Source organism: Drosophila montana, unplaced genomic scaffold, assembly GCF_035044405.1.
Source record: "Drosophila montana isolate Dmon_TW-CO22-7 unplaced genomic scaffold, ASM3504440v1 contig_3175_1, whole genome shotgun sequence".
NCBI classification, from domain to species: Eukaryota; Metazoa; Arthropoda; class Insecta; order Diptera; family Drosophilidae; genus Drosophila; species Drosophila montana.
This window is the reverse complement of record NW_026998052.1, coordinates 228,353-239,476: the sequence shown is the minus strand read 5'-3', so window position 1 is coordinate 239,476 and position 11,124 is coordinate 228,353. Positions and strand designations below refer to the sequence as shown.

General features: G+C 45.4%; 3 protein-coding genes across 3 annotated transcripts; 2 read left to right on the top strand and 1 right to left on the bottom strand.

Moving 5' to 3' along the window:
- The first annotated feature begins 15 nt into the window (after window positions 1–15).
- Exo70 (exocyst complex component 7) lies at window positions 16–3,638 on the top strand. The gene is made up of 7 exons (XM_064686186.1): window positions 16–283; window positions 345–859; window positions 1,901–1,965; window positions 2,026–2,756; window positions 2,816–3,138; window positions 3,204–3,337; window positions 3,393–3,638. Exons 1-7 carry the CDS (start codon window positions 43–45, stop codon window positions 3,493–3,495), a joined length of 2,112 nt encoding a protein of 703 aa, XP_064542256.1. The 5' UTR covers window positions 16–42; the 3' UTR covers window positions 3,496–3,638.
- Window positions 1,005–1,848, top strand: mtrm (matrimony). Its single transcript, XM_064686190.1, has one exon. It carries the CDS (start codon window positions 1,103–1,105, stop codon window positions 1,685–1,687), a length of 585 nt encoding a protein of 194 aa, XP_064542260.1. The 5' UTR covers window positions 1,005–1,102; the 3' UTR covers window positions 1,688–1,848.
- On the bottom strand, window positions 3,519–11,100 carry LOC135431201 (agrin). The gene is made up of 4 exons (XM_064686187.1): window positions 9,778–11,100; window positions 4,887–5,937; window positions 4,264–4,461; window positions 3,519–4,190 (listed from the first exon to the last, which is right to left on the bottom strand). Exons 1-4 carry the CDS (start codon window positions 9,872–9,874, stop codon window positions 3,647–3,649), a joined length of 1,890 nt encoding a protein of 629 aa, XP_064542257.1. The 5' UTR covers window positions 9,875–11,100; the 3' UTR covers window positions 3,519–3,646.
- Between the last annotated feature and the right edge of the window lie 24 nt (window positions 11,101–11,124).

Genomic DNA, 11,124 nt, shown 5'->3' with positions numbered 1-11,124 from the left:
GCTGTTTTTTTTAGAACACTTTCCGGAGTCCGGACAGTGTTGATGAGTTCTCAGTGCAAAATCAAAACAATGAATAATTTGGATAGTTCGCTGCAAGCGCACAACAAATTGGAAAAGGAAACAACCAATTTGGTGCTGCTCAAAGATCGGGTGGACAAGTATCATGATCTCTCCACGCAAATGTCCAGCATACTCACCATCTTCGAGAAACGCTTGGGCAACTTGGAGCAAACCATTTTGCCCGTCTACCAGGAGACGGAGCAGCTGCAAAAGCGACAACAAAGTAACTGATAAAATATTGCCACTCACTGGCTGATTAATTAACTAAACGCCCCGCATTTCAGATTTGGAGGCCACACTGAACTGCCTGGAGAGCGTGCTCTCCCACTACGATGTCTCCCAGGAGGTTTGCCAGCTCATACACCAGGGCCCCATTGAGGGTAACATTAGCGCCTTTTTGGACGCGCTGGCCAAGCTGCGCGCCGCCATGGATTACTTTCTGCACAACAATTCGCAAAGTGTGGAACTGGAGAACGTCACCAGCTTGTTCAATAACGGTTGCGAGGGTCTCAATCAGCACTACAGCATGCTGCTAAAGAAGCACAGCGCGCCACTAAAACCCGTGGAACTGCTCGATCTTATTTATATTGAGGATGATTCATCCAGCGATGAGTTTACATCGTTTCGCCAGCTCTCACAGAGCACACGCGAGGAGCTCTTCACCATATCGCTCTGGCTGGAGCAGAATATGCGCGAATATACACACATTTACGCATCGGAGCGGGGGGAGGTTGTGCTGCGCTCCCTGCAGTTGCTGAAGGATCATCAGAAGAGCAGCAGCTGGGGCACAGAGGCTTTGGTGAGTATCGCAGAGTATAAGAGAAGTGCCGTTTGTGACGTGACAGTTTTATGCGTAACCTATCATTGTGTGATATTGTGAATTGTGTATGCAACACTGTGCGCATAACGGCAGTTTTCCCAAAAAGCTGCCAGTAATGGCGACCGCCGCAGCCATAGCTCATTTTATAATTTTCAACAACGTCTCGTGTCGTGTCCTGAGGATATTTGTATTTTATTAAATTGTAAATTGTATAAAATTAACATGGCAGAATTTTGCACTCCAAAAGACGTGTGTCAGTTACCCTTTAATCGCAATTGCGATATCAACACGTTGACCGTGGACAGCATCAATGTGCGCTGCTCCACGCCCATTGTGGGCAAATTGCGTTCGCCGAATTTGTCGCCAATTCGCATGGATATGCGATTGCTCAAGAGTCCGGCATCGCCGATGATCTTCAAGAAGCAAGTGAATAAACAACAGCAACAACATCAACCGGCAAATCCTGTCAAGAAACCTGGCAAGGAGGTGGGCCCGCTCGATGACAGCAACAATAGCTTGAACAATTTTCTGGATGATTCGAGCGCCAGCAACACGGAAACTTCGCTGTGCCGGGAGTCGCGTCGTCGTTCGCTGCAGGCTGAGAATCACTCCTATGTCCTGAATCATGCGACCAATGTGAAGGAAGTGCTGCTCCTGGTCGGCCTGGAGACGTACCTGGACAAGTTTGAGGACTCGCACATTGATCTGATCGAATTGGTGTCCATGCAGCGTTCCGATCTCAAAAATATTGGCGTGCGCAAGGATGAGGACTGCAGCCGCATACTGGATGCGCTCAAGGAACTCTAGAGGATGTCCCCAACAAGCTGTCGCTGGCTGATATGCTTAAATTATATTTATATTCTTTTATTTTCAATGTGTTTCAAGATTTATTAAGTTCAGTTTTTAGATACTTATCAAACATTTGTGTAAATCGCCAGTAAATATATATTTGTACTCAATGCAACCTACTTTAAGCCTGATTGATTGTTGTATCCTAGTTAAAATGTTTGTTTTTTGCAGCGACCACGTCACAGCGGACGTCAAAATGAGCCCAAGAAGAACACCTCGGCGCGGCTGCAGCAAATGTGCGTACATATATGTCCCTGCTCCTGTAGGAACCTCCACTAATTATCTTCCTCTTGCAGCTTTGAGAAGAAGGCCAACAAGCTATATCTGCGCGCCACACAGACCATTGAGCAGTCAACTGGTTTCTCCATTAAGAAGGCCTCCTCGCACAGCGATCACCTGACCTCAGAGGATCTGCTCGATGGCGATCAGGAGCTGGACAAGTATTTGGTCATGCTGCTCGGTCTGCAGCGTCTGCTCAACTGGGAACGCGCCATTATGCGCGATATAATACCGCCCTCCAAGCACAATGAGGTATTCGCACGGCTGGCCTACAATGCCATCGAGCTGGTGGTCAAGGATGCGGAGGCCATAACGCAGCGCATCTTACGCTGCATTTCGCGCAAGGAATGGACCTCTGCGTTGGGCATATTCTCGGCGCTGAAGCGTGTCATCCTGCTGCAGCCGGACATTGAGCGCACCTACGATGCGGCGCAGCGCGAACAGTTGACCAAGGTGCTCAACAAGCTGCAGCAGACGGGCGCCAAGGCGCTGGAACACTTCCTGGACGTGGTCAAGGGCGAGTCGAGCACAAACATTGTGGGCCAGAGCAATGTGCCCAAAGACGCGACCGTGCACGAGCTGACCTCCAATACGATTTGGTTTATCGAGCATCTGTATGAGCATTTCGATGTAATTGGCTCCATACTGGCACAGGATGTGCTCTACTCCACGCAGCTGGACACCATTTTGATGAAGAAGGCGCTGCCTGGCGAGGAGCGCAACAAGGCTCTGCTGGCCATCTACATAAGTGAGAGATCTGTTCCAAATTTAAACAGCCTTTACTTATATTTATTTTACTCCTTGCAGAGAAAGCGCTGGCGGAGCTCAATCTGTCCATTATGAACAAATGCGAACAGTACAATGATCAGGCCACCAAACATCTATTCCGTCTGAATAACATACACTATATACTCAAATCCCTGCAACGTTCCAATCTCATTGATTTGGTCACGCTGGCGGAGCCAGAATGTGAGCACAGCTATTTGGAAATGATACGTGAGCTGAAGACGAGCTATCAGAAGACCTGGTCCAAGATGTTGTCGGGCATTTATTCGCTGGAGGAACTGCCCAAGCCAGTGGCTGGCAAAGTGAAGGACAAGGATCGCAGCGTGCTCAAAGAGCGTTTCTCGGTGCGCAGATCAAATTAAACAAATGTTAAACTCATTTTTGCTAATACTTAACTCTAACCCTGCAGAACTTCAACAAGGACTTTGAGGAAGCGTGCAAAATACAGCGCGGCATTTCCATACCCGATGTCATACTGCGCGAGGGCATCAAACGCGACAATGTGGAGCACATACTGCCCAACTACAATCGCTTCTTCGAAATGTAAGTAAAGTGAGGTATCCATAAGTAAGCTCCAGCTAACACTTGACTTCTTCAGGTACGCTGCGGTGCAGTTCAGCAAAAATCCGGATAAATATGTCAAGTATCGACCGCATGAGATAAATGCAATGCTTAGCAAGCTCTTTGATGACTCCGCTTAGGCCAAACCTGTAGCATTCCCCAATTTTGTACGTTCGTTCGGCTTTTTAATTCCAACACAATAAATATCGTTTAAAAAAATATTACATATCAATACGCAATAGACTGTAGCCTAAAAATATTAAATGCCATGTAAAATTGTAAATGACGCCCTTAGTAAAGGAAATTGGTTGAGGGCGCCTCGGGGCGTCCACAGGCGCCATAGTGATGCACACCCACCGTGCTATTGGTGCGACAATTCTCAATGTCCAGGAAGCAGTCGTTTAAATACGTTTTATTGTCGCTGCCACAGACCGGCTCGAACTCTCTGGGACAGATGCGGGCACAGCCCTTGAACTGGAAGGCGGCCAGGCAGCGCTTCAGCGGCACGACAAACACATGCTTGCCACAGTTCTCCTTGCGCATATGGCATTCGGACTTGTAGAACTTGTTATCCGAGCCGCAGACAAAGTTCGGCGGCTGGGCATCGCAATCGGACTCACAGTCGGCGGTCAGGGCGCAGTTCTTCAGCGAGACGGACACCACGCGCAGATTGCAGGTGCGTCGCTTGAACTCGCACATGGAGGCGAACGTGTTGCCATCGGAGCCGCACACCGGCTGCTGTTCGAGATCCGAACGTGTGCACGCATCGCCACAGTCCTTGGCGGGCGTATTCAGATCCGTGCAGGGTCCAATATGCGCCAGATTAACGCCGCGTCTAGCAAAGGAATTAAATTTAAAAAAATGATAGATGGAAAAGGACTGCAAGATGGAAAAGGACTGGAACTTACAGGCAGGTGGCATGGGCCAGTTCGCACTCGTTGTTATATGTCTTAGCGTCTGTGCCGCACAATTTGTCGTTGCGTTTCGAGCTGAAGATCGAGCCAAAGAGATTGTTAAAGTCCTTGCACGGCGGCAGCTGCTTGCAGCGAGTCAAACGATTCTTGCACTTGTCCATGCTCATCTTCTGGATGGACTTGCGCTGGGGTCTGCAAAGATGAAGTTAAGAAGTGATAATCAAAAATATGACGGCAAAAGCTCCAATTAAAAGCTTTCATATGCTTTAAAGTTTTGTTGGTCAACAAGCTTTGATTAAACTTTAAGTTAAAAAAACTTTAATGTGCTTTAAAGCTCATCTTGCAGTTTTGCTCAACGTTTAAAGCTTTAATATTCTTTTCAGCGTTGTTGGAAGACAAGTGAAAACAAAGATTTAAATAAGCTTTAAATTAAATAAAGCTTTAATGTACTTTAAAGCTCGGTTTGCAGTTTTGCAATGGTAATCAAAACTAAGACGCTTAAAGGCTCCATGTTTTAAATTTTTATATGCTTTAATGCTTGGTTGGCAAACAAGCGAAAACAAAGCTTTGAAGTAAAATAAAGCTTTAATTAGCTTTAAAGCTCATTTTCCACTTACCCGCAGTTGAGCATTTTGAGCTCGCAGAGGGATGAATAAATGTTGCCATCGCTGCCGCACACATACTGTGATGTGGCATCCGCATCGGATTTGGGGCATTCCGTGGGGCAGGTTTCCGCCGACTGACTGCCGTGTCGCTCCTGTGGCATGCAGAAGGAGAGCGGCACCTCGAACACGTGCTTGCCGCAATTGGTGGAGCGCATCTTGCAGGGACTGGCATAGAGACGGCCATCGGAGCCGCAGGTGGGTCTGGCCACACGCCAGCAGGACTCGCGGCACATGCGCGTCGACTGGCAGTGCTTGCGGCTGGTCTTGACGACGCCCTGGCCACAGGTGTGCAGCTTCATCTCGCAGGTGGAGTTGTAGACATTGCCGTCGGAGGCACAAATGGGTCCATCCTTGGGCGCGCTATTGCAGTCGACGGGACAGGATTCGCGCTGGGCACTCGTATTGCTGCAGGGACCCACATGCGACAGCTTGACGGCGGCGAGGCCGACGCGGCACGACTGGACGCGCAGCATGCAGCGATTCAGATAGGTGCGTCCATCGGTGCCGCAAACGGGATCCTTTTCGGTGCTGCAGCGATGCTTGCAGTCGGAGCCTTTGGAACGCTCACAGCCGTCGCGCACATCCTTGATCAGGGAGACGCCATTGCGGGTGCAGGTCTTCTTGCGCAGCTCGCAGAGATTCGCATAGATGAGGCCGTCGCTGCCGCAGACGGGCTCCGCACCCACCGTCAAACTGGGCGGACAGGAGCGCGGGCAGTTGTTGTTGTTATTGTTGTTGGCATTGGAGCTGCTCGTGGCGCTGGCCCGATGCTGCCGGCCCATGCTTAGCTGCTGCTGCTGATCCGCCTCCTCCTGCAGCAGATTCTCCAGAGCGGCGGCCGCTGCGCCCGGCGCCTGCATCAGCGTGGCGGACAGCTCCGGCTGTGCATCCTGCCGATAGTTGATCAGCAGCGAATCCGGCGCAGCATCCGCGTTCCGATAGCGTATCACAGGCGCCTGCGTGGGCAATTTAATGAACTTAATGGGCGAGTCTGTAACGGCGCCTGCAAAGAGAGAGAGAGAGAGAGCGGGTGAGTGAGAGAGAGAGAGGGAGAGAGAGAGAGAGTTTGCTTCGTTTGGCTGCGACATGCGGAAGAGTCGCCTCTGGGCATACAAATGTCGGATTAGCTGCGATTGGACAAAGCATTTTGCGCAGTTGCCCATTTCAGATTTTAGGTTTCTTCACGCCCATCGAGCTGGGCGCGTGTCGTGTCACGCACGCGCGGCTTAGGCACGAAGGAGAGAATGGTATGTGACAAGAATTTATATTTTTAAACGTTTTCTGTCATTTATCTGAAACTTTTCCAATTAACCTTAATTTACAGGTGCTTGGAAGTTGCATTTTCCTAGAGAGTATCTTTCTCTGACAACAGGAGCTGGTTCTTTCACATTTCACAATTATGGAAAATGGGTGAAAAATTCACTTTAACGGGTGGAAAATGGATGAAAAGCTGGTAAGAATTTTAAGAAAAATCATTTGGCCCAGTAAAGCTTATGTATAGTATGTTGTTCGGGGTAGGATTCAAAATCTTCTGATTTTCAAACAAATTTAATTACTGAAAGACCCATTTTTCGATTTAAGAATATTTCTAACTAATACATAATACATACACATATATAATCATACATATATTCTATAATTAAAGATTTTGATAAGCTCTTAACAGGTTTTCGAAAATTCAATTTTTATGTAGAAAAAATTGGCGTCTACCAAATGTGGTAAGATAAATCCAATGATTGGGGCACAATTTATTTGTGTTAAGCTTAACCCTTTTTGAAATAGATATGTTGCGGGTTTTAGTTTGGTTGTTTTTTTTTTGGGCAACTGATTTTGTTTAAAGTTCGGTTTATAGAAGAATCAAATTGAAATTCCGGGCTCGAAGCGGAACGATTTAAAGCTGATTTATAATATACAAAATGAAGAGTGATTAACTGAAAGTCTTAAAGGCATTCTTTAGATTTTGTTTCAAATAGTTTTTTCCAAGTCGTGACACGAGTCCATCTCAATTGGAAGCCCGCGATTAGATTAGAGTGTAGCTTGGGAGTTAGAAGGAATTAACTTAAAATCTTAGAGCTATCTTCTCATATTGTTTCAAATAGTTTTTCCCAAGTCGTGACACGAGTCTATCTCAATTGTCTGCCCACCCCCCTACGATTAGATCCGTTGACTAATTCCCATATTCCGACTTTAGCTTGGGAGTTTGTAGACAGACTCTTGAGTTGGCTGCGATCAGAGCCAACGGCGCACAACCCACTCATGCAGTGAGCATATAATACATATGCTGGGACTATCAGATGACCTCCATCTATAATTGCGCTTGCTAATCCCCAGCCCAGAGATCTAGAGGCTAAAACTGCAAGTGAAATTTTCACGCTAATTGCTTTCGGCAGCGGCCGAAAATATCTGTCCACATCTCGTCGAATGTGTTGTTGGTTGGATTTGTTTGCGAAGAAAGCGGAGAGGCAGGGCCGGGCCAAGCGGGCAGAGTAGAAAATCTATTAGTAGAGCTGCGATTGTTTGCCCGAGATAATTGAACCCACGTTCATTATTTCAATTTGTAGCAGCTGCGTTAAGAAAACGAAAAGATAAATAATAATAAAAAAACAAGCATGCCAAGACTTAATCCAGACGCAGTCGTCGCATTCCCAGCGTATTTAATGGCCACAAGTAGAGAAAATTAAGCGGCGTTAGAAATTAACACAGACATCAGACCAAGTGCCGGGCCGCATTGGTTCATGCGGCAGCTCGTTGTCTCTCGCCCATGTGCCACATTCCAAGTGCAGCCGCAGCTCTGACACGGCTCCTGCTATCGGATGCCATCAATTGCAACAACAACAACAAAATCGCATAACGTATAATTTTCAAAAGTGGCAAACAACAACAACAACAACAAGAGGAGCAGCAGCAGCAGCTCTCAATGCTGGGCAGGCTTAGGCCGGGACAGCGAGCAGACATGATATGTGTGTGTGTATATAGTATGTTGTCGCTGCTGCCCCCACATATCATGCTGCACAGTGGAACCAGCTTCCAGAATGCAATTGACTGCGAGAACAACTTCTGGATACTCCTTCAACTGGCAAGAGGAATGTCACGAAATGGAGGGGTAAGGATCTTACCTAAACTTATTTTTCCTAAAGGCAAAGCGAAAAGAAAAATTACTGTCTGAAAAGCGAAAGGCTTCAAATTGTTTTGATATGCACTTAACAAAATTCTTTCTATTTTATATTTTAGAATAATTTCAATTTAATTTAAATATTTTATTGTAGTAAAACGAATTGGATTGACGTACTTCATTGTTGATGAGGATATACCTAAAATTTGAATTATGATTAGAAATATTCGAATTTCATAACTCTCAACTCAAGCATGAAAATGTGTTTATGTTATGTCGTCTCAGTTAAGCAACTTAATTAACAGCTAAAACCTTTTTAAAATTTCAAACGTGATTAGTTTTAAGCATGATTAACATTTCTCTAAGTGCAAACTATTTAACACGGGCAAGAAAATCGTATTTTAAGCCCACTTCGAAGCGAAGACAAGATCTAGATATACTAAATATTAGAGACATTTTTATATAGAGCACAATAGAAATTGACAGTGGGGCAAAATTTGCTTTCACAACTAACAATAAGATCAATTTCAGAATGCGTGGTTTTCTCGGGAACTCAGGAATTTAATTTCAATTAACATAAAAATAATTTCAGGAAAATTGATAACCATATTCAAAACTAAAAACAATCAAAAGAAATATATAAGATAGTCTATTGTCTAAGATAGTCTTAATAAACACTTAAAAGGGAGCTAAAATTTATAATCAGGTCTTTAACATGAACTTGCCCGATAAATTTGGAATGATGTTCAGATTCAAAGGATATTAGGCTTTGCCTATTTCATGTAACATCATCACATTTATATATAGAGAACTATATGTATGCCTTCAATAGTTGATAACTGAACTCTAGTGATCATATTTCGACTGCAGACAGCCGTAAGACTTAGTCATACTCTTAAATTGATGATAAATGGAGGCGATGCCATGATCTTTGCACTGCAAGAATTTTGATTTCAATTGAATGACGATCGTGTCGAACAAGAAACAAATCGCTTCATTTTCCAGCAATTGCCAGCAGCGACTTGTTGACACGGGTCAATCTCTTTATGCGATGACCTCATAAGGCAATCAACCAAATTATTTGCTGCACTTAACAATTTTCTAACCACGGTAAACCCAACCAGCCCCGGGTTCAAGTCTTCGCTGTGTGCGTGCATGTGTGTGTGTGTGTGTGTGTGTGCGGTGCACGAGAGCAAGTTTAATGAATTTATTTGAATGTTGGACAAATTGTGCACGACGGGCAAATTTACGAGCCTGTTTGCTAGCTCTTTGCTTTTACGTTGTATGTTTGTTTGAGGCAGGGGTTACGGGGGGCAGAACGTTGAGGGGGATACGGTCATGGGCACATGCCACACGGGCCAAGTGGAAGGGGGGCTCTCTGATGTGTGTCAGTTTTCCATTCACTTTGTACTCGTACCTTAGATATTAATTGCTGCTGCTGCCGAAGACAACAGTGAAGACATTGTTGGCCTTTCTACAGCAACGGCCCCCCGCACAGCCCCCTACGGTTAGTTAGCTTTTAGTGTACAGTGAACGCTCGCAAATTGAAACTAAAACTGACTTATAGTATAAACAATAAATTTAAAATATTTTTATGCCATCTCTGCTTTTTATTTTAATCTTAAGAAAACCATTTCCTGCATTTGGAATTTTTTTTTTTGTGAATTACAACTAAAACTAAAGCTTTTCAATTTGCGAGCTTTTACTGTATTAGTAGGCTATATGACTTACCATTAGTGAGCGTTGCCGTTAACAGGCATGTCAGCAGTGCGCCAAACAGCTGGCGCTGGAACTTTAGCCTAAAGCGGGTCTGGAACGGGCACATCATTTTCACTGTCGACTGCACTTTCCTGGCCTAGGCTAGACGAAGATATGTAAGTGTGTGTGTGCGTGTGTGTGTGCGTGACTACGACGCTTTCGCTCGTTAACAATTGAAATAGAAGCAGTTGCTATTGTTGTTGCTTTTGTTGCTGCTGCTGCTGCTGCTTCTCAAGTTCAACACTAGCTATGCGACGGCGTGCAAAGATCACGACACGACTTGGATTGCGTTGCGTTAAAGAAAGTTTTTTACAGTAGCTCCAAGCAACGCCTGTGCAAGAGAACTGCTGCAGGCTGCCAGCTGTGGCAGAGGCTCAAGCTCTAGCTGACGTCGACGTCGACGCTGACGCTGACGTTGATGCTGGCGTCGCGGCCAAAGCTAAAATTAACGGTTATCGTCTTGTGGTTAGCGTTTGGCTCATTTGGATTTAGCGCCTGGGCCCTTTTATGAGTTAAATTCGCTGCCTATTAAACATTAAGCGACGCTTTGCGGTTTTTTTTACGCCGCAATTACGCAAAAGCTCTAGATAATCTGGTAGCTCGTCTCGGTTTGACCTCTCGCACAATGTAGCATAATTTCTTTTTTATCGCCCTGCCTTTTAGTTGTTTTGTTTTTTGTTTTTTTTTTTTGCACGTTGCTTTAATTCGATTTCAATTACGACTGTGCCTTTTGAAGTTTACCACAGTTACCGTTTGTTCAGTCAGTCGTTCGTTCGTTCGTTCTGCGGTTGCCTTCTGCCTTCCTTTATTCTCTTTGCTTTTCTTTTTATTATTATTGTATGCACACAAAATATCTTTTCATAGTCTTTTGGGGCGGGTACTCGAGTTCTTTTCAGTGCTTTGGCGGTAGTTCGTTACTCTTTTTTCCCGTAAACCGTAACCGTTTGAATTTGATTTTGATGCGCGCTCGTTGAGTTTCGCATGCGAAGTGATCGCTGTGAATGTGGTTGTGTATGTGTGGATGCTGTTGCGCGCGCTGCTGTCGACGTTGACGTTGACGTTACAGCGGCTGCATTATTTATTGCTGTTGTTTTTGTTGCTGCTGCGTTTTCAATGAATGAACATGCACACACACATGCGCACTTATGCTCACACACACACAGGCACACACGAACGCGCGCTTTACTTTTTACACATTCATAAAAAATTGTAGGGTTTGCTTGTTGTTTCTGCTGCCGTCTTTTGTTGCGGGTTCAACTGGGAGACGATTGCAGCTCCAGCTCCAATTTTGTTGGCGACAAAAAATTTTGTTGCGCCGTA

Bases quoted from the DNA above. Each gene is read 5' to 3' on its own strand.
- Exo70 (XM_064686186.1), top strand. From the start codon at position 43: ATGAGTTCTCAGTGCAAAATCAAAACAATGAATAATTTGGATAGTTCG. The intron at 2,757-2,815 runs GTGAGAGATCTG...TACTCCTTGCAG, and splicing joins TCTGCTGGCCATCTACATAA to AGAAAGCGCTGGCGGAGCTC. The intron at 3,338-3,392 runs GTAAGTAAAGTG...TGACTTCTTCAG, and splicing joins TACAATCGCTTCTTCGAAAT to GTACGCTGCGGTGCAGTTCA.
- mtrm (XM_064686190.1), top strand. From the start codon at position 1,103: ATGGCAGAATTTTGCACTCCAAAAGACGTGTGTCAGTTACCCTTTAAT.
- LOC135431201 (XM_064686187.1), bottom strand. From the start codon at position 9,874: ATGATGTGCCCGTTCCAGACCCGCTTTAGGCTAAAGTTCCAGCGCCAG. The intron at 5,938-9,777 runs GTAAGTCATATA...CTCTCTTTGCAG, and splicing joins AACGGCAACGCTCACTAATG to GCGCCGTTACAGACTCGCCC. The intron at 4,191-4,263 runs GTAAGTTCCAGT...TTCCTTTGCTAG, and splicing joins CTGGCCCATGCCACCTGCCT to ACGCGGCGTTAATCTGGCGC.